The sequence below is a fragment of the Urocitellus parryii genome, unplaced genomic scaffold (genome assembly GCF_045843805.1).
Source record: "Urocitellus parryii isolate mUroPar1 unplaced genomic scaffold, mUroPar1.hap1 Scaffold_196, whole genome shotgun sequence".
NCBI lineage: Eukaryota > Metazoa > Chordata > Mammalia > Rodentia > Sciuridae > Urocitellus > Urocitellus parryii.
Genome location: NW_027552340.1, coordinates 42,275 through 57,040, shown reverse-complemented (window position 1 = coordinate 57,040; position 14,766 = coordinate 42,275). Strand labels below are relative to the sequence as shown.

At 40.5% G+C, this 14,766-nt stretch overlaps 1 protein-coding gene across 1 annotated transcript; it reads left to right on the top strand.

Moving 5' to 3' along the window:
• Window positions 1-1,271: 1,271 nt before the first annotated feature.
• On the top strand, window positions 1,272-13,825 carry LOC144251760 (GTPase IMAP family member 7-like). Its single transcript, XM_077794509.1, has 2 exons — window positions 1,272-1,341; window positions 11,884-13,825. The coding sequence occupies exon 2, from the start codon at window positions 11,924-11,926 to the stop codon at window positions 12,800-12,802; it is 879 nt and encodes a 292-aa protein (XP_077650635.1). The 5' UTR covers window positions 1,272-1,341; window positions 11,884-11,923; the 3' UTR covers window positions 12,803-13,825.
• The last annotated feature ends 941 nt before the right edge of the window (window positions 13,826-14,766 follow it).

The following is a 14,766-nucleotide window of genomic DNA, read 5'->3' as shown; positions in this document are numbered from 1 at the left end:
GTGTACAATATGTGAACTTCAGAAGAGGAAGCTGTGACCCTGAGGCTGACCTCAATAACTACTTTACTTGTTTTTTTTACATTTTCTATTTTTTAATATATCCTAAGTAGTTTTTCCTGACAGTTGAATGCATTTGTGTAAGAGTCAGGATGCCATTCTTTTCATCTCCTGGTATTATTTTTGCAATGTCTTAATAAGTTAAATTTGAATTTGTCTTACATCATAGCATTGAAAGAAAAGTGACCACAACACTCAGAGTGACCAAGAGAGCTTTATTGCAGCAGTGCAACAGAGGAGAAAAGAGACAAAGAGAGAGAGAGGGGATGGGGGAAAGTGCGCGCAAGAGAGACAGAGAAAGCAAGAGAGAGAAGGGCCCGGCAGGAGGGAGTTTTTATAGCCCAAATCTAATGAGGTCTCTGGTCTGCAAGCTGCCTGTTGGCACAAGGGGGTTTAAGTGTTCAGCCTTGAGCCGCGGCTTGGGCCTTTGGGCTTGAAGCAAATAGTCCATAAAGAACCAGACAGAGGGTTTGAGTGGTCAGGTCATCCTTTGGCTAACTTTGTTTGGCATGCCCTGCAGACAGCTTACTCAGCCTGTCCTGCACCTAACAAGCATCAGAAAAAGCTCTGAGTTTTTAATGTATATATATGTGTGTATATATGGATATGTGGGTTTATACACACACACACACACACACACACACACACACACACACACACACATGCTCCTCAACTTACAGTACGGTTATGTCTGACAAACTCATCTCATGTTGAAAACACCATAAGTTGAAAATGCGCACAGCCTCTGAGTGTCACAGCCTAGCCTAGCCTACCTGCTGAGGACACTGACATTTGTCTACAGTTGGGCAAAATCAATGTGACCTCAAACAAAAAATAGAACTTTGAAAATCTTGGTGTTATAGCAGGCACACAGACAAAATATTTCAACTTGGCAAAACGGAAGCTCCCACTCAATTTTAGAGAGTATTTCTGTTTCCTTAAAGGCAAGAGTGTGGGCTGGGGATGTGGCTCAAGTGGTAGAGCTCTTGCCTGGCATGCGTGGGGCCCGGGTTCGATCCTCAGCACCACATACCAACAAAGATGTTGTGTCCGCCGAGAACTAAGAAATAAATATTAAAAAAAATTCTCTCTCTCTCTCCCTATCTCTCTAAAAAAAAAAAAAAAAAAAAAAAAAGGCAAGAGTGTTTTCACTGGCTCCACCCAATTGGGTTTCCTGACCCCGAGGTTTGGGGGAGCAAACATTTCTGTCACAGGTGAAGCAGAGGCATCCACTCAAGCAACTGTCTTGGAGAAAACTTGAGAACTTGTCAACACACTCTAACGGTGAGGCTGGCTGTGAAGAGCACCCGGAGCCAAGGAGCTGAGAGGGGCAGTCAGGGGCGTCTGCACGGGGTGGGCTCTGGTCTGCAGGGGGGCGAGGTAGGGTTCCCCCCTACTGAGCGCCAGCAGCACCCTAGGAGTGTGCTTCCCGGTGGTGGTGGCTGGCAGGGGCTCGGGGGAGGCAAGGAGATTTATTAGCATGGTGTCCTTCATCCAGACATTCACAGGGCGAACTTTTGCTGGGCAGGGCAGGCTCTGGGCAGTGGGGTTCGCTCCACACAGCCTGCCTGGTTTCTCCCCAGGAGGTTCCGTGCACTCAAGGTAGAATTGGGGGGCTGGAAGTCCATTTAGACACTGTCTGTTGAAATCCTTCTTTTTACTGAAAAAGAATCAGGATCCCAGCAAGTTTGGTGACCCTCCGTGGGTTCCGCAGGTCATTCAGACTCTTTCCCAGCACTCAGCAGATGGAAGCTGTGTCCTAGCAGTGTGACCTGTGGGTGGCGGAGGGCTGCTGTGGACAGAGAATTAGCCGTTCTGAAGAAATAGCAGGACTGAGGAGACTCGCTTTGCTCTATTTATGCATTTTCTATGCATTTCGAATCTTTTAAAATTTACTTATATCTCTTGCTCAATTTTTATTTTTATTTCCTCTCTCCTTCCTTCCTTTCTTGTTTGCTTTTTTCTTTCTTTTATACTACGGAGTGAAGCCACAGCCTCATACAATCTAGGCAAGTACCCTACCTCTGAGCCACTCTGCCCTACCCTTTAAATTTTTTATTTTGTTTAATTTTGAGAAAGGATCTCATTAAGTTGCTGAGGCTGGCCTCCAACTTGTGATACTCCTGCCTCAGCCTCTCCAGTAGCTGGGATTACAGTTGTATGCCACCTCACTGGCAGTTTCTTGTCCATTTTTAAAAATGAAGTTGTTGATGTTTTCTTTCTCTGTGTTTAGATATTCCTTGTGTATTAGTAAACTTAAATCTCTTTGATATAATTTAGGAAGATTTTTTTGTAGTTTTACATTTGTATTTTAATTTGTCTACTTTTTTTGGCCTTACATTATTATTTTTTTTATTTTTATGTAATCAATTTATCAGTGTTTGCTTATACAATTTTAAGTCTTACATTACAAACATTTTCATCATCCCCAGGTTGCAAAGAATCTGAGTTAACTTTCTTCTCCACATTTTTTCAATTGGTGCAGTATAGTTCTCACATATGATAATACGCTCTTATATATGAGAATATGTACACAATGTAACAATGTAATTCTGCCAATATCCTTTCCCAGCACTCCCCCACTCCCTCCCACCTACTCCTTGGTCCCTTTCTTCAACTGATTTCCTTTTCATTTTCTACCTCTGAGCCACTCTGCGCTAGCCTTTAACAATTTTTTTTTTTTTAATTTGAGAAACGATCTCATGAAGTTTCTGGGTCTTTTGTTTTCTCATGAGGTCCCCTGCACCCCTCCCCTCCAACTCCTTCTTTCCTTTTTTCCTCTCTAGCTTTCACATATGAGAGAAAGCATACAACCATTGACCTTCTGAGCTTGGCTTACTTAACATAATGCTCTCTAGTTCCATCCATTTTCCTGTAAATAACGTAATTTCATTTTTCTTTATGGCTGAATAAAATTCCATCGTGCATATAGACCACAGTTCCCTTACCCATTCATGCATTGATGGACACCTGGGCTGGTTCCGTAATTCAGCTATTGTGAATCGTGCTGCCATAAACATGGATATGCATGATATCACTGTGGTGAGATGAGTTTAATGCTTCAGGGTAAATACCCAGAAGTGGCCTGGCTGGGCCATGTGGTGGTTCCACACCTAGTGTTTTGAGGAGCCTCCATCCTAATTCCATAGTGTTTGTGATAATTTACGGTCTCCAGCAGTGTTAGAGTCTTCCTTTTTCTTCACATCCTTTTGAGCAATTATTATTGTTTGTATTCTGATGACTGCCATTCTGACTGGAGTGAAATGAAATCTCAGGGCGGTTTTGATTTGCATTTCCGTAATTGCTGTTGATGTTGAACACTCTCTTATGTATTTGTTGACCATTTGAGTTTCTTCTTTTGAGAAGTGTCTGTTTAGTTCATTTGCCCATTTATTAATTGAGTTACTTGACTTTTGGGGGTAAAGTTTTTTGAGCTCTGTATATATTCTAGCTATCAATCCTCTGTCAGAAGAGTAGCTGGCAAAGATTTTCTCCCATTCTGTAGCTTCTCTCTTCCCATTCTTAACCATTTTTTGTTTGTTTGTTTGTTTGCTGTGCAGAAGGTTTTAATTTGATTGCTTTCCATTTACTAACTCTTAGCAATCTCTCCTGAGCTTCAGGGGTCCTATGAGAATCGTTGCCTGTGCCTACATTTTGGAGTGTTGATCTGTGTTTTCTTCTTGGAGTTGCACGGGTTCTGGTCTAATTCCTGGGCATTTGATGCATTTTGAGTTGATCTTTTTGCAGGGGGAGAGATAAGGCTCTAGTTTCATTCTTCTGCACAGGGATCACGGGTTTTCCCAGCACCATTTGTTAAACGGGCTGTCTATTCTCCAGTGTATGCTTTTGGCACCTTTGTCAAAGATCAGATGCCCCTATCCGTGTTATGTTCGTCTCTGTGTTATTATCACTTCTGGGCCATTGATCCAGGCGTCTGTTTTTATGCCAGTGCCATGCAGTTTTTGTTATTGTAATGCTGTAGTATGATTTGAAGGCAGGTATTGTGATGTCTCCAGATTGCTTTTTTGGCTTAGAATTAGCTTGGCTTGGGCTAGGGAGATAGCTCAGTTGGTAGAGTGCTTGCCTCTGGTGCCGAAGGCCCTGGGTTCAATCCCCAGCACCAAACAAACAAGAATTACTTTGGCTATTCTGGGTCTTTTATTTTTTCAAATGAGGTTCAGGACTCTTTTTTCTAGTTCTCTAAAGAATGTCGTTGATACTTTGGTGAGGACTGCATTGAATGTGTAAACTGCTTTTGGAAATAAAAACATTAAAAACATTCAATGAAGACATTTAAAAACATTAATTTTGCCTATTAATGGACGTGGGAGGTCTTTCCATCTTCTTGGGTCTTCTTAAATTTCTTCAGTATTCTATAGTTTTCATTGTAGAGTTCTCTCACCTCCTTGGGTAGATTTATTCCTAGTTTTATTTTTTCCCTAAGGCTACTGTGAATGGGATTGTTTTCCTTATTTCTTTCTCAGCAGATTCATAGTTGGCAAATAGGAGAGCTTATTGATATTTGTATTGTTGCTTTTGTAACCGGCTACATTGCTCATTTGTTTATTAGCTCCAGTCATCTTCTGGGGAATTTTTTGGATCTTCCCATTAAAGGATCATATTATTTGCAAACAGTGATAATTTGACTTCTTCCTTTCCCATTTTTATTCCTTTTCTTTCCTTCTTTTGCCTAATTGTTCTGACTTGATTTCTAGCACTATATTAAATAGGGGTGGTAAGAGGAGACATGCTTATCTTGCCCTGGATTTTAAAGGAAATACTTTCAGGTTTCTCCCACTTTGGGTTTTGTCTTATGATGTTGAGGTAGGTCACCTCTATCCCAGTTTCTTCAGTGCTTTTATCATGAATGATTGATGGATTTGGTCAAAGGTTTTCTCTGCATTTGAGGTGACTGAGTTTTTTGTTCTTAATTCTATTTAGTTGATGAATTGCATTGACTGACTTGCATATGTTAAAACATTCTTGTGTCTCTGGGATACAACCAACTTGGTCAGAATGAAAAACCTTCTTAGATGTTGTTGAATATTTTTTGCTAATATTTTATTAAATATTTTTGCATTCACGTTCATCAGAGTCTAGTATTTTGGTCTGTAGTATTCTTACCTTGATGTGTTCTTGTCTGGTTTGGGTATGAGTATCAGTGTGGCTTCATACAATGAATTCAGGTGTGTTCCATTCCTTTCTATTCCACACAATAATTTGAGGAGTGTTGACATTAGTTCTTTAATGGTCTGGTAGACTTTAGCTGAGAATCCATCTGGTCCGGGGCTTTTCTTTGTTGGAAGACTTTTTATTACTGCTTCTCATTACTAGTTATTCCATTTTTATGTCCTCTTAATTAAATCTTGGCAAATTGAATGTGCACTAAAATGTATCCATTTCTTCTAGATTTTCTAATTTCTTGGAGTTTTTTCAATTTAGTCCCTAATGGTCCACTGGATTTCTGTGATGTCTGTGGTGATTTCCTTTTTTACATCTTTCATTTTAATAGTTTGGGTCACCTCTCTTTTTCCTTCTGCTCTTTTAGCTAAGGTTTCTATCAATCTTGTTTATATTTTCAAAGAACCAGTTCTTTGTTTCATTGATCCTTTGTAATTTTTTACTCAATTTCATAGATTTTGGCTATGATTTTAATTATTTCCTTTTTTTTTTTTTTTTTTTTTTTTACTGGTTGTGAAGTTGTTTCATTCTCTTTTTTGAGGACCTTGAGATGTATCATTAGGCTATTTATTTGGGATGATTCTGATTTTTCTTATGTAGGTGTTCATAGCTATAAATTTCCTTTTAGAACTTCAGAGGTAGAGCTCTTGCTTAGCATGTACGAGGCACTGGGTTTGATTCTCAGCACCACATAAAAATAAAATAAAAATAAAAATATTGTGTCCATCTATATCTAAAAAATAAACATTTAAAAAAAAGAACAGCCTTTAGAATGACCAAGAGGTTCTAGTATGTTGTGTCACTATTCTCATTTGATTCTAAGAATTTTTGGATTTTCCCAGTTTGTTCTATTATCCATTCATCATTCAAAAGTGCATTATTCTAACTAGATGTTTTGGTGCACACCTGTAATCCCAGTGATTTTGGAGTTTGAGACAGGGGGACTGAAAATTTGAGACCAGCCTCAGCAAATTAGTGAGGCTCTAAGAAACTTAATGAGATACTGTCTCAAAATAAAAACTAAAAAGGGGTGGGGATGTTGCTCAGTGGTGCCATGCCCCCGGGTTCAATCAATCTCCAGTATGAAAAGCAAAACAAGCAAACAAACAAAACCCCAAAGTGTATTGTTCAATCTTCATGAATTCATATCGTTTCCCATAGGGTTTTTGGTGTTAATTTCTAATTTTGTTGATCTGATAAGATACAAGGAATTATAACAGTTATTTTGTATTTGTTAAGCGTTGCCTTGTGGTCTAAAATATCTTGGAGAAGGTTCCCAGAGAGATAAAGAGGTGAGAAGAAAGTGTATTCTGCTGTTGTTGGATGAACTCTTCTGTCTCCCTGCTTCACTCTCATTCTGCTAGGTACTCCCTGGGCCCCATGGGGGGGGGCACTGCTGGGGCACTGTGGGGCACTGTGGCGCACTGTGGGGCTGTTTGCTCTGATCTCCAGGGTTCCCACAGCAGCAGCTGCAGCATGGCCTCCTCAGGACGGCCCAGCCTCAGCTCTCCACAGCAGCTGAGCAACTCTGCAGTGTTCAGACTCCAGCTTGAGGTGCAGCCTCTGGTTCAGCTAAGTGCCTGCTGCTTTTCTGATCTGGGGTTCCCATGCCGACTCTGATCCCTGTGTTTCTCTCTCTGTTCTCCCTCCCCTCCCTGGTGACCCAGTGCCACCACAGCTGCCCTGCCACTGCCACAACCAGCCTGGCTCCAGTGAACCTTCTTCTTTGTTCAACGCACCTGAATTTCTGAGTCTCTAAGACATTCTGACTGTCCAGTATTAAATTTTGGTGAAATCCTTCCTTCACCCACCTCACTGAGAAGCTGCACTCTGCTGCTTGAATACCCAGTCACTGAGCAACTAGGAATGCGGCTTTCTCTACTCTGCCATCTTGAATCTCTCAAAAGGCACTTTGGGAAAAACGAGTTAACATTTTTACATTTCTAACCTATTTGGAAGTCCCGTGGTGTGAGAAAATGAATGCAATTTAATCATTTTCTGCAAGATTAAATAGGTACCCCAGTGTTGCTTATAAAATTGTTTATCTTGAAAAGAGATGCTGCCGTATGGAATATAGATGTAGCTTAGTATGGTTAGATCAATGTAAAAGAAAACCAGACGGACAATTTTCTCTGTGACTCTTCTTGCCCGAGCGTCCTCCTGCTGGAATTACAGAGACTGGAATCATTTTCTGTCAGATAGACATACTTTTCTTTTCTGATGTTCAGGATAACTCACTTTTCTTCATCCAAATGAACTTTATAATGAATTTTTTAACTTCCAGAAGAAAAAAATGATAATAAAATTTTTGAAATTTGTATGTATGTTAAATCATATTAAAAGAAGTGTCTATTAATTGCAAATTTACTATTAGGTAAAATGCTTTAAACATGAATCAATGTGAAATTTGGTCAAATATCTTTTCTGCATCTAGGTAATTTTCTTCTGAATCTATTTATGGGATGTATTATAACAGCCAATTGTCTTATAAGTAACCATTCTAGTATTTTTGCATTGAATCACAATCATGGTATATTATTTTTTGGCATCTAATAACTCATTAGGATTTTTACATGAGTATTAAATGAGATACAACTGTAGCCTTCTTTATTGGTAAAATCTTTACCAGCTCTTAGAATCAATAGTATACTTGCCTCATGGAAGGAATTAAATTTTTTCTTTCTTTGTATTTTTGATTAACATGAAATAATGGTATACATTTTGGGCTTCAGCATGATATTGCAACACATGTATACAATGTGTACTTATCAAATCCTTATCATTTCTTTTTGCTCTACCACTGAGCTACATCACCAACTCCTTTTTGTTTTATTTTATCATTTATTTTTCATGGTAGTGGAGATAGAGCCCAGGGCCTTCCTCATGTTAGGTAAGATTTCTGCCACTGAGCTTCATCCCCAGCCACCTCCTACCAGGTTTTAGTGTTTTGTTTTTAAATTCAGGGGCTCCCTAAGTTGTCCAGACTGGGCTTGACCCCGCAATCCTGCCTCAGCTGCCTGGCAGTTGGCTCACAGGCTGAGCACCATTGTGCCTGGCTTCCTTGTCATTTCTTGGAGCCTTGGGACTCCTCTCTTCTATTTCCTCTTAAAACACATAAGAGGTTTTGGGAGCGACAGTCATCCCACTGTGCTGCACAATACTCGAACTCATTCCTCCTGTCCACCTCGGTGGCCCCACTCTGCATCCTCTCCTTATGCTCTGTGTCCCCAACCTCCCCAGCCTTAGGGGTCACTGGTCCACATTCAGGCTGACTTTTAATTTCTCACCTATGAGAGAGGACATGCAGCACTTATCTTTCTGGGTCTGACTTATTTCACTTAACAATGTCCTCCAGGTCTATCCATTTTCATGCAAATGTCAGGTTTCCCCCTTTTATGGCTGAGTAATATTTCATTGTACATCTATACCACATTCTCTTCATTCATTCATCCATTCATAGGGACCTCGGTGTTTTCCTTGTTGTCTTTCTCCCTTTTTTTCTTTCTTTCTCCCTCCCTTCCTCCCTCTCCCTCCCCCATCCTTCTTCGTTCATTCGTTCGTTCGTTCGTTCGTTCCTTCCTTCCTTCCTTCCTTCCTTCCTTTCTCTCCTCATACTAGTGGTTGAACCCAGCATTGCTTAAACACTGAGCCACATTCCCAGCCCTTTTTTATTGTTTTATTTTTAGACATGGTCTTGCTAAGTTGCTTAGGGCCTCACTAAATGGCTGAGGCTGACTTTGAACTTGTGATCCTCTTGCCTCAGTCTCCCGAGCTGCTGGGATTACAGGTGTGCACCACCACACCTGGCTAGGTTAGGATTTTAATCCTGCCTATTGTGACCTGTGGTGTAAGAAACATGATAGTGCTGGTATTTCTTTTGTATATTGATTTTATGTTATTCAGATACACACCCAGAAGTACAACATCTGGACCATATGGTGGACTATTCTAGTTTTATGAGGACCCTCCTACTCTTCTCCAGAATGGCTGTATTAATTTACCTTTCCACCAACAGCGTGTGAGAGTTCCTTTTTCTCCACATCCTTACCAACACTTGTTCTTTTTGTCTAATTGATAGTAGTCACTCTAACTGGAGGGAAATGATTTTGCATTGTGGTTTTTGTTTGCATTTCCCTGGTGAATAAGGATATTGAGCATTTTTTCATCTATTTGTTCATCATTTGTATTTCTTTTTTTATATAAGTCTAGTCAGATCATTTGCCCATTTAAAATCAGATTGTTCCTTTGTTATTTTAGTTCCTTACATATTGTTTTTTATTTATTGATGTGCTGTATTACATTTATTGATTTCTGTATGTTGAGTAATTCTTGAATCCTGGGATAAATTCCACTTGATCATGGTGAATCACCTCTGTTGCTTCTTTATCGTTGTCTTCTTTATTTTGCCTGATATAAAATTAGCTTCTACTATTCGTTTTTGGTTCTTGTTTGCATGGGAATATATTTTTCTATCTATCCCGTTTAGTCTGTGTGTCTTCACTGGTGGAAAGAGTCTCTCACAGGCAGCATATATCTGGATGGTGATTTTGTACCCCTTTATGAAGCTAGTGTCTTTTACTTGAGGAGTTTACTCTGTTTACACTCAAGGTCATTACTGACAGGTAAGGGCTTAATGGTTTTGAATACACTTTGTTCTGTTCTTGCCCCTTGCTCAACTTGGTGGCTTGGTGGTCTGTTTTATTGATAACTTCTGCTTCTTTTCTCTTCCCCTTCTGACATCTGCTCTTTCAGTGGTTTTAATACTTCTGTAGGAATAACTAATGCTATTAGTTCCTTTTCTTTTGCTTCTAGACACAGGATTCCCTTCAGCTTCTTTTAGAAAACTGGCCTCGTGGTGATGAATTCCTTCAGTTTTGCTTGTCTTGAAAAGTCTTTGTTGCTCCTTCATTTCCCAAACCTAGATTTTCTGGGTATAGTGCTTTTGGTTGACAGTGATTTTCTTTCAGAAGTTGGAATATGTCATTTTATTTCCCTCTGGGCCTGTAAGGTGAACTTGCTGTTTCCTCTTGCAGCTTTTAGAATTCTTTCTTTGTCTTGTACTTTTGACAGGTTGACTTTGACTGTGTGCCCTATTGAGAATCTTTTCTGGTCATGTCTATTTGGAGTCCTGTGGGTCTTTGGTACATGGATGTCCATATCTTTCACAAGATGAGGGAAAGTTACAACTATTATTTCATTGAATAGATTTTCTATGCCTTTCTCCTTTTCTTCCCATTTAGGTACTTTCAACATGTGACTAGTTGCTTAATGGTGTCCCAAGGTTTGGAGGATGTATTCATTATTTATGATTTTTCTTTCTTTTTTGTCTGGTTGGGCTATTTCAAAATACCTGATTTCAAGTTTAGACATTTTTTATTTATGATTTCTTTTGAGACATGTCTCATTAAATTGCCAGAGCTGGTCTTGAACTTGTGATCCTCCTGCCTCAGACTCCTGAGTAGTTGGGATTACATAAATTCTCCTGATTGATGTAGTGTGTTGCTGAGGCTTTCAGCTGTATTTTGCAACTTGCTGAGCTCTTCATTTCCAATATTTCTGCTTGGTTCTTTTTCAAGATTCCCATCTCTTTGCTAAATTCCTTAAATTTACTGAACTGACTGTAGGTATTCTCCTGTATCTCATGGAATTTCATTATAACCATTCTTTTCATATTCTTTTTTTTTTGTACCAGGGATTGAACTCAGGAGTGCTGGACCACTGAGCCACATCCCCAGCCCTATTTTGTATTTTATTTAGAGACTGGATCTCACTGAGTTGCTTAGCACCCCGCCATTGCTGAGGCTGGCTTTGAACTCGCAATTCTCTGGTCTCAGTCTCCCGAGCAGCTGGGATTACTGAGGTGTGCAAGTGAACCCAGCTCTTTCAAATTCTTTATCAGGCATTTCATCAATATCATTCTTTGGGGTCTCTGGCTGAGGAGTCATTGTGTTCCTGGGAAGGAATCATGTTACTTTGCTTTTCTCCATTTCTTCTGTCTGTAGGATCATATTTGCATATCTGGTATATCAGTTGTTTCTATTATTTTTAAAGGATGGCTTTCGTTGTAACAAGCATCGACCTGAAGATGTATTTTAGCTGTCAGTGTGGTCACTACTTTGGCTGTGGTTCTAGTTGGACAGCACAGCATAGCTTCCCCACAGCTTCTTTGTCTGTAACTGGTGGCAGTGGCAGTAGAAATTGGAGCCCAGGAGCTTTCTCTCAGTCTTGGCTTTGGCACTGAGGCAAGTGGCAGGGTAGGGATGCAGGTGCACATACCTTATGCAGGACAGCATCGGGGCAGGGGCACATGAGCACTAGTCCCTATGTTGGCATGTGGGCTGGTGGGGGGCACCCTTCTTTTTATATAATCAGGAGCAGTTTAAGTAGCATTGAGATGATCAGATTTGTCCGTTTCACAGGCCTCCCCATGAAATCATCCGGACCAGGTACTCTCTTGTGGGGGACTCTTTATTTTTCTTTTATTTCTTCCACAGTAAACGGACCATTTCATCTTTTTATCTACTGGGATAAATAAGGATGATGGAATATTTCCAAATTTCAGTGGGGGAAGAAGAGAAGAAAAGGGGATGGGGAATCGTCCCCATAGAGCTAAGCTGACGTTTTCCTCTCCTTTCACTCTTTCAGCTCTGTGTGTGCCCAAGCTCCAGGGCCTCTCTCCAGGAAGATGGCTGACCACCAAAATGACACTCTGAGAATTGTTCTGGTCGGGAGAACTGGAAGTGGGAAAAGTGCCTCGGCAAACACCATCCTTGGGGAAAAAATATTTGAATCTAAGATTTCTGCCCAATCTGTGACCAGGACCTGTCAAAGAGCAACCCGAGCATGGAAGGGAGGACAGCTTCTTGTTGTCGATACTCCAGGGCTCTTTGACACCAAGGAGAGTCTGAACACCATGTGTGAAGAGATCAGTCGGTGTGTCCTTTACTCCTGCCCAGGACCTCACGCCATCATCATGGTCATGCAGCTGGGCCGCTACACAAGGAAAGATCAGAACACTGTTGCATTGATCAAGACAGTCTTTGGGCCGGAAGTCACAAAGAACATGATAGTCTTGTTCACTCGCAAGGAAGAGTTGGAGGGCTGTAGCCTTGATAGCTTCCTGGAAAGTGCGGATGTGAACCTAAGAAGCATCATCAAGGAGTGCGGGAACCGCTATTTTGCCATTAGCAACAAAGCAGACAAGGTCGAGAAGGAAGTTCAAGTGCAGATGCTGGTGGAGCTGATAGATAAGATGGTGGAGAACAATGGAGGGGCTTACTTTTCTCACCGCATATATGAGAACATGGAGGAAAAGCTGCAAAAGCGTCGAGAGATTCTGAAGAAAATTTATGCCGAAGAACGAGATAATGAAATCCGACTAATAGAAAAGGAATGTGTTACTAAGCTAGAGAAAGAAAAGGAGGAACAAATAAAATTAATAATGAAGAGATATGAAGAAAAAATTAGAAATATAATGGCAGAAGCTGAGAAGAATATATTCAAAGATGTGTTAGATGTGATTTGGAAGACAATTTCAAGAGTATGGCATACGTTTTGGAAGTAATGTAATTTTCATTCTTTCCTTTTAATTTAGTACCATTTGTTACTGTAGTGAATTACTGTTATGTTTTCAAAGATGACTTCGACAATATTTCCCATCTCCTGATTTATGGAGATATAGTTGACAAATAAAAATTGCATATATTTACTGTGTACAGTGTGATGTTTTGACATATATATACCTTGTGAAATTATTGATTCAAGGTAGTTAATACACCTGTCACCTCATGTAGCTCTTCTTTTTAGTGCAGTGAAAACAATCTAAAGTCTATTTTCTTAGCAAATTAAAAAAAAAAACAAGATGGCATGATAACTATAGTAACTGTGTTGTACTTTAGATCTCCTGAACTGATTCCTCCTGCATAATTGAACATGTGTGCTCTGTGATGAACATCTCCCCATTTCCACAAATCTCTAGTCCCTGGAAACTAACATTGTACTCTTGGCCTCTATGATTTTGACTTTTCAGATTCCATGTATATGTGAGACTATGCAGTGTTTGTGTTTAACTCAATTCACTTGGCATAATGTCCTCTAGTTTATCCATATTATTGCAAATGACAGGATATCTGCAACAGTTGATTTGAATTGTCAACTTGATTGTTTTAAGAGATGTGGAAGATTAAGAGGCTTCGGTGTGTGTCAAATGAGGGTGTGTCTAAGAATGATTGGCATGTGGCATAGCAAACTAAAGAGGAGACCCTCCTTCAGATGGGCAGCATCATCCAATAGGCTGGAGACTTGGATGGAATAAAGGTTGGAAGAATATGGAAGCAGCGGCAGATGCAAGCTCTGTTCTTCTTATGTTCTTCTAGGTTCTCGATTGCTGCTGCGATCATCTGAGGATATCAGACTCTTGCTCCTTCACTCTTCCAAAGTGGACTATGCCACTGATTCTCCAGAAGCCTTCGGTCTTGGACTGGGTTAGCATTGTTGACACCTTTGTTGTGAGGCTTTATATTGCGCAGCTACTGCTTCCTCTAGCTCTCCAGCCTGCAGATGGCCATTGTGAACTATCCAGCTTCTGGTTGTGTAAGCCAATCAAATAAATCCGCTTTTTATGATCATACCTCCTGTTGGTTCTCTTCCTTTAGGAACACTGAGTTAAAAAATATCCTTTTAAAATCCTAGATAATATTGTATGGTACAGCGTGCACAGACACATATGCATGCCACATCACCCTTTCCATTCATCTGAATGCATGCACTTGGGCGGTCTAAATGCTGCAATGAACTTGGGAGTGCAGATGTGTCTTTGATGCCTAGTAGGTTGTCTCAGTCCATTTGGGCTGCTTTCACAACATACCGTGAATGATGCAGCTTATAAACAACAGAGTTATTTCTCACAAACGTGAAGGGTGGGAAGTGTGAGATCCAGGCACTGGAACATTCAGATCTGGTGAGGTCCTGCTTCCTCCTAGACAGTCACCACCTCACTAGCCTCACTCGGAAGAAGGAACACAGAGTCCCTCGTAACTCTTTTTTTAAAAATATTTTTATTTTATTTTTTTTAGTTCTCGGTGGACACAACATCTTTAATTTATTTTATGTGGTGCTGAGGATCGAACCCAGTGCCCTGCGCATGCCAGGCGAGCACACTACCACTTGAGCCACATCCCCAGCCCCCTCATAACTCTTTTTTAAGGGAACCAATCTCATTCATTAGCTCTCTGCCTCCAGGACCTGATCACCTCCCTGAGAATCAACCTCCTAATAGTACCTCCTTGGGAGGGAGAATTTTAACTTATGAATTTGGAGGGGATGTAAACATTCAACCATAGTGCAGGTCCTGGCTTCCCAAATACATGTCCTCCTTTCATAAATTCTCATGCAAATCAGATCTGGGTGTGAGAAGTTACAATTAATTCTGAGGTAAGCTGCTTTCCAGTTGTGAACTTGTGAAATCATATATGTCACACACATCCAAAATATAATGGTGGGCAGGCATGGAATAGACATTCCCATTCT

Bases quoted from the DNA above. Each gene is read 5' to 3' on its own strand.
- LOC144251760 (XM_077794509.1), top strand. From the start codon at position 11,924: ATGGCTGACCACCAAAATGACACTCTGAGAATTGTTCTGGTCGGGAGA.